Source organism: Lonchura striata, chromosome 23 (genome assembly GCF_046129695.1).
Source record: "Lonchura striata isolate bLonStr1 chromosome 23, bLonStr1.mat, whole genome shotgun sequence".
Classification (NCBI taxonomy): Eukaryota; Metazoa; Chordata; class Aves; order Passeriformes; family Estrildidae; genus Lonchura; species Lonchura striata.
Genome location: NC_134625.1, coordinates 4,482,873 through 4,499,434, shown reverse-complemented (window position 1 = coordinate 4,499,434; position 16,562 = coordinate 4,482,873). Strand labels below are relative to the sequence as shown.

General features: G+C 48.8%; 1 protein-coding gene across 5 annotated transcripts in view; it reads left to right on the top strand.

Moving 5' to 3' along the window:
• The window catches only part of B3GAT1 (beta-1,3-glucuronyltransferase 1), a 43,911-nt gene that overhangs the window by 15,730 nt on the left and 11,619 nt on the right, over positions 1 to 16,562 (top strand). The window contains exons 2-4 of one of the 5 annotated variants that reach the window (XM_021525819.3): positions 8,062 to 8,180; positions 8,340 to 8,486; positions 11,152 to 11,660. In XM_021525819.3, coding sequence (XP_021381494.1) covers positions 8,177 to 8,180; positions 8,340 to 8,486; positions 11,152 to 11,660 — 660 coding nt within the window. In that variant the 5' untranslated portion in view covers positions 8,062 to 8,176. Of the gene's footprint in view, positions 1 to 8,061; positions 8,198 to 8,339; positions 8,487 to 11,151; positions 11,661 to 16,562 lie in introns of all 5 variants that reach the window. The other 4 variants (XM_021525822.3, XM_021525820.3, XM_031506855.2 and 1 more) reach the window with 4 other exon arrangements.

The window sequence follows — 16,562 nt, the reverse complement described above, 5'->3', positions numbered from 1 at the left end:
CCCAAATCCATCTTAAAACTTCTGACCCCCATGTACAAAACCAAAACCCCCCCTGTACAGCACTCAAAAATTCTTCCCTTTACTTTGTCACTACTTTTACTATAATATCTAAACTTTTGTGACTTCTTGTTCTTCCTGCAAGGTTGGTAAATCATTCCATGGCTCAAACCCAAAATCACAGCTGTTTGCAGCTGCCTGCCAGGGTCTCAAATGCTTCTGACCGGGGCCTGGAACCTCCAAAAATGTCTGAGGGACATTTTGAGTTCCGACATTCAGCCACAAGCAACCTTAACAAAAATCCACCAACTTTTCCCAAAGCAAAGCAGCCCCTGGTTGCCTTTCTATTTTGGGAGTGGGCTGCAAGTCAAACAGCCTTTCATCTTGGGAGAGATGCTGCTTAAAAACCATGTGTGAAGTGCAGCCCTTCATCAGGAGGACTGGGAGCATGAGAGGTTCCTCATCCCACACCTGAGCCAAGGCACAGCTTTCCTGGTGTTGCCAATCCTGGCAGAGCAGAGCATCCTCTGCCTGAGAGATGAGTGATGCCAGCGCTGACTCTCACAATTAAAAGGCAAATGTCATGAATATATGTTAGGAGAAGTTTTATAGATTTATAGTTGTGTTGTTATTGGCGTGGCCTGGGTTTGGGACATCTGGGAGGGTGGGATTGTTACTGTGGCAGCACCTGCCTCCAATCAGGATTTAAGGAAGTGATCTCTGGACAGCAAAGAAGGATATGTTGGACAGAATTTTGGAAGAGCTAAAGGTTTAAAAGGCAAAATCTCCATCCTATGGGTGAGCACATGGTGGGAAAATGCTCCTGGTGCTGTAATATTTTCTCTATTCAGTCTGCTGTTGTATTTTTGATAAGGTTTTAACAAACCTTTTACACACCCACAGCAGCCTCACCACTGCTGGTGCCAAGAGTGTGTAACACATTTTTTTGCTCCTGCTTTGCTTGGCACAAGAAGTTGCAAAGTGCAGGTTTGGCCCTTTCCAAAATCACTTAATCAAAGGATTCCTGGCTTTTCTTTGGAAAAGATCCCTTTGCAGCAACGAGGAGAGGAAGTGCAGTGTCTGTAGTTAAGTTCAAATCTGAACAGCACTTGGGCATTGTGGCATTGTGAGAGCCTGCCCAGGAAAATAAACACATTTAGGAGAATAAATCCAATATTTTCAAGCTTTCCCAGGTGATGCACCATGCTGTTGGAAGCAGTGGAAGGTTGGGACTGTGTCACAGCATAAGAGCAGTGCCACCACACCTCCTGTCCCGATTCTACCACGGAGGGGGGATTAATCTGGAGAAGAGAAAGTTTCTGATGCTTGTTAAAATTTGGCTGAAGCTCTGACACTCAAGGGTTTTTATGTTTTCCAAACTGGTGGGTGGTTCATTCTCATTCTGAATATGCAGTTTATTCACATACACAACTAATCCTTTTTTGAATCCTGTTAAGTTCTTGTTCTTCTCAGTATCCTGTGGCAATAAGTTCCAGCAGCTAATTGTGCTTGTGCTGAGCTCCCTTGATCCACTTTACTCATGCTTGCTTTAAAATCTAAGTGTTGTTCTGAGAAGCTTGGTTAATTTTTCTTTTTTTTTTTTCTTTTCTTCTGGGACATAATCTCTGCTCTTGGTCCCATTTGTGGCAGCAGGGCTCAGGCTGGAAGGGAAGGGTGGGTTGGGTTTTGCCTCAGCTGTTGCAGGACCAGGGGAATTTTGTGCCTCAGTTTCTGAGGCGGGTTGGGAAACACAAGGAATGGCTCTGTAGCCAAGGCAAGTGGTTTGTAGGTGAAGCTGGAGAAAATACTGAGTGAAAAAACAGCCTCCAGGAGCTGAGCTTCCTTAGCAGGCTTTTCCAGTATCTCTGAATTTCTGAAAGATAAAAAAAAAAAAAAAAAAAAAAAAAAAAAAAAAAAACCAAAAAAAAAAACCAAAAAAAAAACCAAACAAAAAAACAAAACAAAAAAAAAACCAAACAAACAAAAGAAAAAAAAGAAGACTGCATTATTTCTATATTCTGGCCATAGGAATTATTTTAATTTTTAAAAGAAGTAAACAAATGCTGGGTGAAGAGATAATGCAAACCATCACCCTCCATTGCAGCACTGGCTCCAAAATTTGGATTCTCATGGATGAATCCAGGTCTCCTCTAGCTGGAAGATTCTCCTGGAGACCTGAAACATTTCTGGTCATTCTCCCTCCCTTTGTTGATTTGTAGTCCAAGGTTTGTGCTGTGCAGGTCAGCTCAGGGAGGGCTGGCCTGAAAATCCTCTGTCCTTTTGTCCCCTGAATCGGGAGAATCTGAGCTTGAAAACACCACCCCTGATTAAATCCTCCAAGAAGCAGCAATTCTGTGTGCTAATTACTCAGTTCTGGCGATGTTCTGCTTAATAACTAAACACTAATTAGCTCCACAGTTTTGCTACTATACTTATAATAGCCCCCATTAAAGTTATGGGGTTTTTAGGCAGTAATGGCTTACAGAGTAATTAACGAGCAAGAGGCTTTTATTACTACCTTTATTTTTAGCCTGTGCTTTACAAGCCTGTTCTGCCAAATAACAAAAATCTTCGACAGAGGCTTGGAAGGCCCATCCCCTGCCAAGCAGTGTGCAAAGGAAGGAACAGGAATGAGTGTGGAGCACCTGGAGCTCCCAGCTGCTCCAGAATCCCGAAATTCCAGACTGGTTTGGGCTGAAAGGAACTTAAATCTCATCCAGTTCCACCCCCTCCCATGGGCAGGGACACCTCCCACTGTCCCAGGTTGTTCCCAACCCCATCCAGCCTGGCCCCTTGTCCTGACCCAGCTTTGTCCCCATGGTCTGCTGTGCCCTGACCACCCCGTGCCTCAGTTTCCCCCTCTTTGGAGTGGGCAGGACATCCCTGCACTCACATCCCCGGGGTTGATTCCTGTGCCAGAATCTGCCTGAGCTGGGGTGTGAATTCAGAAGGGTTTTTGGGGTCACAGGGCTTGTGGGTTGAGCTGGGCAGAGCAGAGGGACCAAGTTTGTCTTGTGCCACTCCAGCACCATCAGGGATCAGACCCAGCTGCTGTTACAAAAGTGAGAGGAGCCCTGATTTTAGATTTTGGGAGAGAAAACCTTTTGGTGAGAATATCCTGAAGTGTAAGTGTTTATTTTCTCTGCAAAGCTTTTGTTGCAGGTTTTGGCAGCATCTGTTTGTTATTTCCTGCCTTGTTTGGAGCATAACAAAACAAGTGTTTGCTATGCTTGTTTGGGGAATTTTTTTGGGGGGGGTGTGGTTTTTTTTTTTTTTTTCACATCTAGACAATGTTTTTACTCCAGTAAGATGTATAGGTACAAATTGAAATCAAGCCTTTCTTTAGTTTAACATTTTCTAAATCACTTCTCTTCAGTGTGGGCAAACCAAGGATTAATGACACTGGGGCTGAGCAGCCCCAGAGGAGGAATGAAGGTAAAACTGACTATAAAGGTTGCAGATCAAATCACTCGTTCCTATGGCAAGTGTCAGAGCTGATGCCAATTAACTTGATTTAAAAAAAGAACCTTCAGTGTTTAATAATCCAGCATGTTACTAACACGTGGCTCCAGGATTTATTAAAGCTTTTTTATTAGATCAGTGCCCTTTCCATATTGTCATTCCTCGACACCATTGCCCTCTGCCGGAGGATGGGGATCTCTTTCATCATGTGGCACCCAATTCTTCCCAAAACCCTGCTAAACTCCTTTGTTTTAGGAGTACTTTAACCTCCAAATCACTTGCATTTGTGGCTTTCACCTCACTTTTCAAAAGTGAAAAAAAAAAAAATACGGCAGGATAATTTCTGTAGTGGAAAATAGAGTTTGATTGTTTTAATTGATGTTTAAATTTGTTCCTCTTCCTTCATTTCCCTGGGGAAGACGAGACAGGAGAAGTTAAAAATGATAATCTGAACAAAGCAGATTTTATTTGAAACAATTTCAGTGAGAAAAGGAGAGTGCTGTTATGATGGGGAAGGGGTGGAGTGAATGACTTGAAGAGGCACATCATTTTTCCCAGACCAATTTTTGTCTCGTGCCCCAAACTGCAACAAAAATCATCGCCTGGCTTTGGCAACAAGGGAATTTTGGGATTTAGGGCATGTCACAGGCACATTATTCTCTCTTTTAGGATTTCCATAGAGGAGCACAGAGGAAAGAAAGAGAAAACAATTTCTATTTCTGCTCCTTGTTTTTCCCATGTGGAATGTGTGTGGAGAATTGTTTCCCTGGGGTGATGCTTGGTTGGATTCTGGTGAGGATTGTTTGAGCCTGGTGGCCAATCCAACCCACCTGGGGCTGGACTCTTAGAGAGGGCCACGAGTTGGGAGTTAGATCTGGTAGCTAGAAAAAGTAGGTCTGTAATTTTAATATCTCCTTTAAATAGTATATTAGTGTATTATAGTATAGTTCTAACAAAGAAATCATTCAGCATCCTGAACTGGAGTCAGACATCAGCATTTCTTCCCCCCAGGTTCACCTGCATTTACAATAAGGACAAGCCCCCTGTCCTGGGCTGAGAAGCTGTGACTCCTCTCACCAGCAGTGTAAAAGGGATCTGTTTTCCATCATGGCAAGCTCAGCCTGTCCCATGGGATGAGGCTGGATTGAGGCTAGAGGCAGGGGAAAGGCAGATTTTTAGGGGCACTGGGTCTGGAAGGATCTGCCCATGACAAACGGGGCATTTGGTGATGCCACCCACTGTGGCAGCTTGCCAGGGGCTGTCAATGAGCTCCTAGTGGCTTTTTTAGCTGTTGCTTCCTCCCACCCCCTCTCCAGCAGCAGAATCCTTTCCTTGGTGCTTTTCTGGGGAAGGCACTTCACCAGGTAAGGTGTTCAGCCTCTCCAGCTCCCCTTAGGCCCTGCCCTGCAGGGATGCTCAAGGGACCTGTTCCAGCTTCATCAGAGGATTCCAGGGATGCCACCACTCCTTGTCCCCTGTTCAGGAACAGTCAGCATCACAGGGACAGCAGGGATGAGGCCAGATGCTCTTTCCTCAGGGCACTGTGCTCTGGCAGATCGAGGCCAGCAGGAATTCTCTGGCTCCAAGAGCTGGACAGGAATGCAGCAGAAGGCTGATGCTTGCTGGAATAATTCCTTCTCTTCCTCCCTGGTTTATTTTGTCTGAATGAGGCGCCTTTCACCAATTCTGAAAACAAATGAGAGAGCTCTGACTGGGGAACTGGCTGTTTGCTAGAGCTGGCTGGAAATTTTCCTATGAGTTTGGGATTTGTATGCACAGAAAAAAAAAAAAATCACTGAAACTTCAGTTGAGGGACATTTATATGACAGCTTTAAGGACAAAGCCCAACCTTTGACCACCTTCCCTCTTGTTTTCCCTGGTAAATTAATACCTTTGTGGTTGAAGTGCTAATTTGGAGGAACCAGGTTCTCTCCAGCCACTTGAATATTGCTTGATTGCAAGATTCCTTTAGAGGAAAAACCTGTCAGTTCTTGGAGCTGTTTCATTCCAAGTGGGCTCAGTGCTGCAGACTGGCTGTACAGCCCAGTGGCCAAGGGAAACTCACATCAATCCAATTTGGGCTAATCAAGGATCTGAACCTGGATTTCTCCAAGTCTGCCTGCAAGAAAAAGCCAACTCTGGGAAAATATTTGCACAAGTAACGTGGCACCACAAGCCTGGGCTGGAGGGGATCTGGTAACTCCCAGATTGCTGTCAGTGGGTGTTGGAACTCAAAATGTCCCTCAGACATTTTTGGAGGTTCCAGGCCCCGGTCAGAAGCATTTGAGACCCTGGCAGGCAGCTGCAAACAGCTGTGATTTTGGGTTTGAGCATGGAATGATTTACCAACCTTGTAGGAAGAACAAGAAGTCACAAAATTTCGATATTAGAGTAGAAGTAGTCACAAAGTAGAGGGAAGAATTTTTGAGTGCTGTACAGGGGGGTTTTGGTTTTGTACATGGGGGTCAGAAGTTTTAAGATGGATTTGGGATTTGGGCCTGCCCTGTCCTCCCCCTTTCTTCTTCCTTACCTCCATGTTCTTGGTGATGTTGGCACTCACAGATTGGTTTAGAGTAGAAAAGCACCATTTAATATAGGTAATAGGCATTGGGGAAAACTGTAAACATGTAACACATAATGTACCATATAAAATATAGAAAATCCCCATTTAATATAGGTAATAGGCATTGGGAAAACTGTAACCATGTAACACGTAATGTACCATATAAAAGATAGAAAATCCCCATTTAATATAGGTAATAGGCATTGGGGAAAAACTGTGAACATGTAACACGTAATGTACCATATAAAAGACAGCAGCAGCCCTGGCGGGGAGAGAAGAAGCAGTCGGGGTCAGAGAGGATGTCAGGGTGTGTGTGTGCCTCTGCCTGAGCTGTGAGCAAACCACAGCAGCCCCAGGAGAAAATCTTTTAGATAACTTGCAATAAACTGCCTTGAGCCCGAACAACAGAGACTGCTGAGCCTTTCTTTGGAAGCTCGGGCTGGAGGAGAGACTTTTCCACCACACAGAGCCACCCCCGACCTAGGGTGGGCTCCGGCAAGCAGGAGAGCAGTGCTTCTCCCAGAGCATCCTGCTCCCTCTGCAGCATCCCTGGGCTCTGCCTGCCTGCCCTGCAGCCCTTTTAGCAGCCTCTAATGCGCTGCCCCACATGGGAGCAGCAGCACTAAAGTGCTATCCATGTTTGCAAACTGCCCACGGTGCGTGGCAGCCCTGCTGAGTGCCGCGCTCCGCTCGCCGAGGCGCCGCGGTGAAACTCAGCCTGCTTCAATCTTGTATGTGCTCGTGGGGCATCAAACTAAGCCATTGTGGCACTTTAATCCACTCCAGGCACGGCACCTCCGAGAGGGAGCCAACCTGAGCAGGCTGCTGGAAGCCTGAGCTCACAGTGGCTGTGCTGGAGCTGCCTGCAGGATGGGCTGAGCTGAGGGAATGATGCCTTTGTCCAGGACCAGCTAAAACAGACAACATTAAGAGAATAAAAAGCATTTATATTTATTGAAGGGCCTTCAGGTACATTTAGAGCAGACAAAACCCACCCCAAAATGGACTCACAGGTTTCACCATTTTGTAAGTTTGGTTCATTTGCATACTGGGGGTGAATCTGCCAATTACAGCTTCAGCTAATGAAGTCATTTACCCCAAGTTTGCTCCCCCAACTCACTTTTGTTTCCATCTCTCTGGCCTGAAGCAGTGAGGTGTCCTTGATTGCCAGGCCTGGAGAGGAATTGTTGTGTCTGTCCAAATGGGGAAGCAGCAGCTCACACTGTGTATAGAGTTTGGAGTTCTACACTAAGGAACTGCAGGTTACAAATAGATGGAAAATCGAAAAGCTAAAATCCTAAGGCATCAGGAAAAATGTGAGATTTCAGTGCCCAGGAGCAGAGGTGAAGCCACCCTGAGAGCTCTGCCTGGCCAAGGGGAGGATCTGGCAGGTGACAGCAGGAGCTGCTGTGCCCTTAGTGTGGTTGTGGCAGTCTCTGCTGCTTCCCTGGGCTTGGCTGGCTGGAGGGGAAGGTTCTGTTCTGCTGGGATGGCTCAGGCACTGCGGCACTGAGCACCTTTAGCTCACCTGACAACAGGGAATTGCTTGACAAGGGGATGCAAAGTGAAAGCAAGGCCCTGGACACACAGGAGGCTTCTCCCTGGAGGTGTGCGGGACACTGCTGCTGCTCACTGCCTCACTGGGGTTTGTTCTTTTCAGGAGAACTGTAGTACTGTCATACTGCAGCATGAAATAACTCACAGAAGCAGGCCAGATGTAAAAGGAAATAAAAAGAACTCAAAAAGCCAACTTTCCTTTCTGACTCTAGTATATATATAATAGTAAAAGAGACAGTGGATTGGAGGGTGAGACTGCCACCTCTCCAACCACACTGGTCAAACCAACAGTCCATCAATTCTCTCCACCCACAAAGAAGAATGCAAAAGAATCATTATTTACATGAACATGCGTGAGAAAACTCAGTTGAAATATGTAAATATCAGAAGGCATAGGAACTTTTAGAAGAACTTTAAAACTCTCAGAAGAACAGGGCGACGTGGTACTTTCTGTGCCTAGTGGCCTTTGCTCTGTGTTGCAGGTTTCCTCCCACATGAGTCCCTGAGGTTCCTGCTGGCAGCTCCAGCAGTGCCCTGCAGAAGTGCCCTCCTGCTCCTGGGCTCAGCAGCCGAGGCCCCTCCAAACCTGCTTCTGCAATGGGTGGGTTGTAAGCACTGGTAAGACCCACGAGTCGTGTCGCCTTGGCTGCTCTCTGCCTCTCTCTCTCGCGTTCTCTCTCTCTGTCCTTGCTCCTTCCTGCCCATTTATTTCTGTTCTCCATGTGCTCTGCTGTTCTGTCTCTGGGGTTTTCACTGTCAGGTAATGAGGAGCTGTGGGCCCAGTCAGTCTTGGAGATGCCGAAGAGACGAGACATCCTGGCTATCGTGCTGATAGTTCTGCCCTGGACACTGCTAATCACCGTCTGGCACCAGAGCACCATTGCTCCCCTGCTTGCAGTGCACAAGGGTGAGAGAAACCAAACCAGCCCATGCCAAGCCCGTGCATCCCCCCTTCGTCCTCATCTCCTCTCTCATTTCATCCCTCCATGGCAGCCATGCTCATCTCAGCTCCCAGACCATGCCCATGCAGGAGCCTCCCCACCTCTGCTGTAGGAACAGCCCAGTGCTCCCAGGGGTTCTTCAGAGGCATCAACCCCGCTCCATGGGATGTGCTTGCTGCACTTGGAGAGCTCCTTGTGGCCTAAACCCAGGGTGCTGCTTCTCTGTGTTCCCTGGGAGGATTCCCTCCCTGCTGGCCTTTGCAGCGCTCTGCACACAAGGTTATTCCAGCGGGAAAGCTGCAAAAGAGACAAAACAAAGCTGCCACTCGAGGCAGCTGCTCTGGGAGGCGTGAGGCTGAGAGCACTTTTTAAGGAAAGCAGAAAAGCAGTGCTCTGGCACTTGAAGGAGAAGGCAAGAGCCAGATCTCACCTGCCTGGGGGAGTTAAAGTGCTCTGAGAAGTTGACTCCACACTCCTGTCACACACAGCAGTAAACGCAGCCCTGGCCCAAGTCAGGGGTCTTCAGGAAGTTCTGAGGGAACCCTGCTGGCCAAAAGCATCTCAGTTTGGTCCTGTTCTTGGCACTGCAGCAATATCTAAGGGCTATGAGGGCTCTTGGGGGCTGGAGGAAGCCACACTGCCTTCTGCCACCTTCCTTCTTGGTTCTGCCCTTCTTGCTGTGGGCAGGCTGGTCTGGGGGAAGAAGGCCAGCTCATTTTCAGGACTTTCATCCTCCCTGATCCCTTTCTCTGAGGGATTCTCTTCCCTTTCAGTGTTTGTCTCCACCCTCTATAGCTGCTTATCCCTTTGCTGGACACTCTGATGTGCAGTTTGAGCTGCAGGAAGTTCAGTCTGTCCTGAGCAGTTTTCCCTTTCTTCTGACAGCCACCTCTGAGGCTTTGAGCAGGGAAAAATGACTCTGATCCTTTCTGGAAGGTGGACAGTGTTTCAGAGGATGAGGGATCTACTGGGCTCTAAAAGAGGACTTTAAAGATGACTAAAAACAGGCTGCCTGTCCGTACAGCAGTTTGATCAGTGCCATAAAAGCTGTTTTCTGTGAATGGCCTCTGCAGTTACAGCACAGAGACTGTTCCAATGGCTCGGTCAAGAACTCACCAACGACCTTGATGAGACACTTCTCTGCTTCTCATAGCCCCCAGTAGAAAGTGAGTGGTGGTAGAGACCCACCTGAAAGCTCTTGAGAGGAATCATTTTGTCCTTGTGAAGTGTTTCTGACATGCTCTGCTCACAGGTGCTGAGAGAGATGTGCACCTGGAGATGCCCAGAACAGCAGCACTTCCCCGTGCCAGGGCTCACAGCTGAGGATCTGACCTGCAGGGCTTTGCAAACTGTCTCGGGCACCAGCCTGGCTAATTACATTTGTGTCTGTGTCCAATGCATTTCGCAGATTTATTTCTGAATTTATTCCAGCTCTCAGAGAGCTCTGCTGTGATGCTGAGGTGCTTCGCAGCACATAGAGCCTGATAGCAACATGTACCCTGCTCCCTTTCCCAAATATCCACCCCTCTCTGTCAATACCATGGAGCACAAAGCCTTCATTTGGTTCAGTATCAAAGTCTGTGCTGCTGGAAGAATAACGTGCTATGAAAAAGCCATGGGTAGTCCCCTGCCGGGTCAGATCTAATGGCCCTCTGTTCCTGTTCTTTCTCATCTCAAGTTCCTGGTAGTTACCTGATGCTAAAAAATCTATGGCTCAAAGAGTTCTGTGCCCACTGGAGAGGCAGCCTTACATCCTGAGTGGGGGTCCCCCTTCATCTCTGCAGACTGTGGCATTCCTGCTGCCCTGCAGTGGAGAATTGCACCCTGGAAAAGCAGGAGGTGCATCAACGCTGGTATTCCTTGAGCTGATTGTGAACAATTTGCAGGGATTCTGTCTGTTTGGTCAGAGTATCCGATCTTTAGGCTGTTTATTGTTCACATTTGCACCCCTGAGGGGGCTGTTCTGTTCAGAGGCTGGAGGGGCCTTTTTGAGGCAGGTTAGTTACAGGCAGGGGAAAGTCTCTGCAGGAAAAACTCTACAATTACAGGCTCTCAATTTCTGGATTTGAAGTGTGTCTTTCCCCACTTCTCTGTGGCTGTCAGAGAGCTGTGGGGCCCTGCAGTGTCCTGACCAGATCGTGCTGCTGTGGATCTTCACTGGCCTGGTGTTTTCCACCAGTTTTTTCCTTGCCTCCCAGTCCAGCTGCTCCAGTTCCTGAGTGCAGATCTGAGTAGTGCCCCACTGAGCGTGGTGCCCAGAGCACTGGAGCTCTTCAGGGATGATGGACCATCATTCCACGTGGCTATTTTCTTTATCTAGACCTACTTGCTCTACAATCCTGTCTCTTCTGGGTGCTTTTTGAAGCTGCTTGTTGTGAGCACTCAGCCCAGTTGTCCCAGGCTCTCAGGCCTTTTTCTTTTTTTGGTGCTGGTTTTCTAGCAGCAGAATCTTCCTTTTCTCACGTGTGTTTGTCCCTGATTCCTTTATTTATCCGTGCCCTTACCTATGAAAGCCTCCACCCGAGCCTGTTTCCTCTCCTGGCCACGAGGGTGACCCGCTGGTGGCTCAGCCGGGGGGTGCCGGACGCCCGAGTCCATGCGGCTCTCTCTTCTCTCCATGCCCTTGCCCAGATGATGGTGGTGACTCCCAGCGTGATCTCGCTGCAGGCTTGGACTCCAAGGAATACTGCCTGTCGGACCGGGACATTGTGGAGGTGGTGAGGACAGAGTACGTTTACACGCGCCCACCCCCGTGGTCAGACACGCTGCCCACCATCCACGTGGTCACCCCCACCTACAGCCGGCCGGTGCAGAAGGCAGAGCTGACCCGGCTGGCCAACACCCTCCTGCACGTGCCCAACCTGCACTGGATCCTGGTGGAGGACTCGCAGCGCCGCACGCCGCTCATCACCCGCCTGCTGCGGGACACGGGGCTCAACTACACCCACCTCAACGTGGAGACACCCCGCAACTACAAACTGCGCGGGGACATGCGGGACCCCCGCATCCCCCGCGGCACCATGCAGAGGAACCTGGCCCTCAGGTGGCTGAGAGAGACCTTTAACAGAAACAACAGCCAGCCCGGCATTGTTTACTTTGCTGATGATGATAACACCTACAGCCTGGAGCTCTTCGAGGAGGTAAGGGCCTGCTGCGGGCATGGATGTGGCTGATTAGCCTGGGGAGGGGGTGAGAGATGTGTGGGTGAGATGAGGAGATGCTGGGCTCCTCTCCTGAGCTCTGGGTTAGTCAGTGCAGCTGTGCTTTGGTTTTCTCCGGAGCTTCGTTTCCCTGTGTGTTTCCAGAGCCAAAGCATCCCGTGGGAAGCAATGGGAACCCCGCTTTGTCTGTGGCGTGTGATCAGGAGGCAGCTTCCATGGAAAGAGAGCTAATGAGGAGCTGCCTTCTCCTGTGGGGAGCCTTGTTAGGGTTGGAACATCCCCTGCTGTCCAACCTGCAAAGAAACCTCAGCCATCCTCTTTCCCCTCCTCATCCTGGAGATTTCCAGCTTATCTGATGTTATCAGCCTTCCTCCTCCACCACTTGGCTGTCTCTTAAATCCTGTCTGCTTTCATTTGAGGGATCCTTTTCCTTCCCTGCCGTTTGCCTTTGCCTGCTCCCACCTCAGGGTTCAATTCTGGAGCCTCCTCCAGATCCCAGCTGAGCAGCAGTGCCCTGACAGAGCCACCCCTGAGCTGGGTCAGCACAGCCACAGCCTTCCCAGGACACCTTCTTCAGAGATGTTCCCAGTTCTGGCTCTGCCTGGCTGCACACACGAGGAGCAGGATCTTGTCAGAGATTTTGGTTCACCTCCTGGAAAAGCAGAGCCGTCCATGCAGGACCTGGGAGAGGGATGTCTCTGCCAGGAGACGTGTGCAGCTTTTCCCCCCTGGAGCAATTCCTGTTCCAGCACTCGGGCATGGATGTCTCCCAGGCTGCTATCAGCAGGCAGAGGGGCTGAGATCTTCCCCTGGAAGTTTGCAGCTCCAGGGCTGAATTTCATCATGTCCTGACAATCTGGTTGGGTTTGAGCAGGGGAAGCTTTTCCACAGGCTTTCCCACCTTTGCTCTTTGTTCCAGCCCAGCTGGGGCTCTAAATGAGCTCCTGTCTGCAGGTTTGAGTGTTCTTACAGTGCCAGGTACCTCACCTGGCTTCCAGCTCAGAAATTACTTGTTCCCTTGATCTCTTGAGGCCAAACTCTTGCAGCAAGGGACGAGAAAGGAGGATTGCTTCCTTCCCCACCAGCTGCCCATTTTCATACCAGGGATCTCCTATTTATTTCCTCATACATGCCTCTTTCCCTTCCCCAGTGGCTCTCACTTTAGCTTGCACAGCCACAGGAATGCACACGCTTTGACAGCTGAGAGTGAATTCAGACTGAATTTCTTTTTTCCCCTGTCCCCTTTGAGGCTGACTCGGGCAGCATCTTGAGACAGACGCCTCACATGAATAAAGCAGAAAGGGTTCCTTCATTCACTCATCTGTGTGCTCGTAGAGGCTTCTCCTCTCAGATATGCCTCTGCAGTTAAGGTCACTGAGCCAAGGAAATGTGCTGTGAAATGCAGGAGACACACATTATTGTTCCCTATGGACAGGGGCTGCCGGTAGCAGCTGTATAATGCAGAAGGGCAAGTGCCAGAGCTCTTCTGCTCTCGTTTGCAGTAATTAGCAGTGATGAGATTAGCTCTGGGAGAGCCCTGATCTAAGAGAGCGAGCTGAGAGCAGAGCCTGCCAGAGAGCAGGGCAGGGTGCCGGGGGTGAGTGGCATTCAAAGCATCTGCCTTGGCAAGGGCAGGTGGCCAGAGGGGCCCTGGTGGCTCCGCTCCGTTTCTGGTGACCACAGGGAGCAGAGGCACCCTGTTCCACAGGGCAGGAAGAGCAGGACAGGACTGCCCTGCCTGCTGGGAATGTCTGGAGAGGCTGTGCTGGCAGCTGCAGTGCCCCACTCTGGAGAGGCCCTTTGCCTTACATAGCCTGAGATTGCAGCTTAAATACCTTAGCAGAGACCACCTTTCTCCCTAGATGTGCCATTCCTGCATTGCCTTGGGCCAGGTGCTTCCCTCCTGTGTCTGGGATTGCCCATGTGGAGCCCAACAGCTGGACAAAAGCCCCACTGATAAATCCCAGAGATGTCCCTTATTGGCAGCTCTGTTCCCAGTGCCGAGTCCAGCTCGGTTCTGTGGCCATTGCTGTTGTTAGCTGCCACTTTCCAAAGCTCTTCACTTCTCCAGCTGTGGGGTGGGCAGCCTTTTACAGGTGGGTGCTGAGGTCTGAGCCACAGAGGCACTGCCTGGGGTGGAACTGCTGGGGGCTGGATGTTAAAAATGGAGAGGGGAGAGCTTGGACAACTCCCTGCTTCTGCTCAGGCCCCTGGCAGTAGACAGCAGCTTTATTGAGGTGGCCAGCACCCCAAAACCCACTCTTGCTCACAAGTTCTTAATAACGACTGATCAGGCCTATTACAACATGAATTATGTCTTGAATAGACCAAGGAAAACAGCCATAAGACTTAAACAGGTTGCTTACTCTACAGGAGAAACAAAGAAACACTACAAGTAGATAAACAATTCAGTGCATGGTGATAAAAAGGTGCCTCTATTACAGCTAGTGAAGAAATAGTGTCGATTAGGATCCAGTTTCTGATGGGGAATGCATAGGATCTCAGTTTCTGGAAGAGTAACCATGAAGATGCATCCAAGCTTCAAGAAGGAGCCCTACACATTTCCAGGCAGAGGGCAGGAGACTGCTGCCTCTGTCAAAATTTGTGTGGCTTCTACAGTTGTAAAAGCAGTGTGTTTTCAGTCAGGAATTCCTAGCTTGTCTCTCTACATCGCAGATGTTTATTGTCAGCTGGCAGGCTCACCTCCCTGGCACCAGAGATTACAGAATCACACTGATGAACCAGATTGGAAAAGACTTTAAGATCATCAAGTCCTACCTATGACCCAACACCTCCTCATTAACTAAACCATGGCACCATGGCCACGTCCAGTCTTGTTTTAAACACATCCAGGGATGGTGACTCCACCACCTCCCTGGGAAGCCATTCCAGTGCACAATCACTCTTTCAGTGAAGAATTTCTTCCTGATACCAACCTATATTTCTCCTGGAGCAGCTTAAGGCTGTGTCCTCTGGTTCTGTTAGTTCCTGGAGAAAGAGCCCAACCCCACCTGAACACAGCCACCTTCCAGGGAGTTCAGAGAGTGACAAGGTCACCCCTGAGTCTCCTTTTCTCCAGGCTGAGCACCCCCAGCTCCCTCAGGGGTTCCTCACAGGGTTTGTGTTCCCAGCCCCTCTCCAGCCTCGTTGCCTCCTCTGGATGTGCTCGAGTGTCCCAAGGTCCTTCCCAAAATGAGGGCCCAGAACTGGACACAGCAGTCTCTGCTGGACAACTGTCCAGCCTGGGTTATCTCACCAGTTCCTGTGAGGGATAGTGTGGGAACCCAGAGCAGGAGGAATATCTCCCTGTCTGCCCTAGGGTGCTCTGACTCCCAGGAAAACACTGACTTTGACCATCATTCATGGAGAAGGCCTCCAAAGCTTCAAAGTAAACTAGAGACCATGAAAGTGTGAAATAGATTGTAGAGATTGTAGAGTAGAGTAGTTTAATATGTCACATAGATGAAAAATTTAGGGTTTAGGATTTTTAGCATATTGTACATAGATACAAGATGGAGGGTACAGGGTGTTGTCTCAAGTTCCTTTCTTCTTTCTTCTTCCTTCTTCTTAAGTTTATGTAGTATCTTATAATTGGGCAGAAAAATCTGCATTGTGAGTCTTTAAAGGTCAGTTATGTCAGAAAGAGAAATAATCAAAGTGTCACTTCTTAATTAAGTAGTTTAGTTTTTGATTAGACTTAAAAGGCCTTGCAAGACAAAGTTACTAGCCATTTTTATTTTCCTGCACGCAAGGTCTGGGTACAGACAATTTACTGAAGTTATAATAAGATAACAATAAAACAAGAACCTAAAGACCAAAAAAGTCCTGTGTGTCTGCTTTTCCTAACAAAGAGCTGCTTCAAGAGGGTTTCCCCCTGTCAGGGGAGCCCTCAGGGAGTTGCCCAGCATGGAGCCCCAAACTCAAAGGAGGGAATGTCCAGAGCTGTGCACCAGCTGATGGACAGAGCAGAAAGGTAGGAAAGCTTTCCATGGTAGAGGGGCACATCCTGCCACAATGGAGCACAGGTTGTTGGCTCCAGCTGCAGCTCAGGACTGTTGGATCCCAGCTTGATGCCTTTTCCAGGCTTACCTAAAAACAGAGGCCAAACAAGATTAAGGGAATAAAAGTGGATATATTTAATGAGGGGCCTTCAGCTGCATTAAGGGCAGATGAAGCCTCCCCAAGGGGCTACACCCAAAATGGATGATGGTCGTGGGGTTTTCATACAGATATAAGTTTGGTCTTATTTACATATCAGGGGTTAATCCTCTAATTACAGCTTTAGGCAATGAAGTAATTTACCCCCAGTTTGCTGCCCCCTAACTCACTTTTTGTTCATGCTGACCCAGTGAGGTGTCCTTGAGTTTCAGGCCTAGAGGAATTGTTTTGTCTGACCAAAATGTGAAAACAGCAGCCAACCCTCCATATGGAGTTTGGAGCAATACACCAAAGCAGTACAGGATGTAAAAAGTATATGAAAAATATAAAAGCTAAAATCCTAAGGTGTCAGGTGAGGTGGTTGTGCCAGGGGGTGGTGGCAACCATAGGTAGGATCAGTGTGTGTCTGTGTGTGGAGACAGATGGGCATGCCAGGCCTCTCCCTTGGAGAGATGTCCCTTGAATGAGCTGTGATAAGATCATCTCAACCCTCCTGGATTGAGAAATCCTCCTTGGTCATGGTGAGTTCTCAGCTTGCTTTGGGGTTCCATGTAGATTCTTTGTAACCCATTGGGTTTCCCCCCTTTGTACCACCCTTGATTTTTCACATAAAAACCCCAATTTCTGCCCAGGGATGGAGGTGTCAAAGGGAGGTAATGGAAGGTAGAGATGGAAATTTCAGTTTAGCATGGAGCTGCTGTTCCTGGCCTCCTTCACAGGGCA